General features: G+C 63.8%; 1 protein-coding gene across 1 annotated transcript in view; it reads right to left on the bottom strand.

The window, feature by feature from the left end:
• The window catches only part of EWSR1 (EWS RNA-binding protein 1), a gene marked incomplete at both ends in the record, with an annotated part of 8,320 nt that overhangs the window by 4,756 nt on the left and 3,271 nt on the right, over nucleotides 1-293 (bottom strand). Inside the window, one exon of the mRNA XM_010135214.1 lies at nucleotides 105-231. Coding sequence (XP_010133516.1) covers nucleotides 105-231 — 127 coding nt within the window. The remainder of the gene's footprint in view (nucleotides 1-104; nucleotides 232-293) is intronic.

The following is a 293-nucleotide window of genomic DNA, read 5'->3' as shown; positions in this document are numbered from 1 at the left end:
GGCCTGTGGGGCCTCTTCCACCCCGGTAACTTGGCCGTGGTTCCCTGGTGCCGACTGCAGCTTGGCTCTGCCTGCCGGGGCCTGGCGGGCGTGGGGGCTCTTACCGGCAGGAGGTTGCCCGTAGGACGTGGCGTACGCGGTCTGCCCGTACGTGGCGGTCGTCTGGGGCTGCGTGTAGCTGACGTCGGTGGGTTGTCCGTAGGTCCCGTAGCTCTGTTGTCCATACGTCTGCTCCAAAGACGACAAAAATTCAGTGGGTGAAGAGAAGCACCTCACACGGAGGTGCATAGACT

This window comes from Buceros rhinoceros, unplaced genomic scaffold, assembly GCF_000710305.1.
Source record: "Buceros rhinoceros silvestris isolate BGI_N320 unplaced genomic scaffold, ASM71030v1 scaffold31724, whole genome shotgun sequence".
Taxonomy (NCBI): domain Eukaryota; kingdom Metazoa; phylum Chordata; class Aves; order Bucerotiformes; family Bucerotidae; genus Buceros; species Buceros rhinoceros.
Note: the sequence above shows the minus strand (reverse complement) of the source record. Positions and strands in the feature narration are given on the sequence as shown.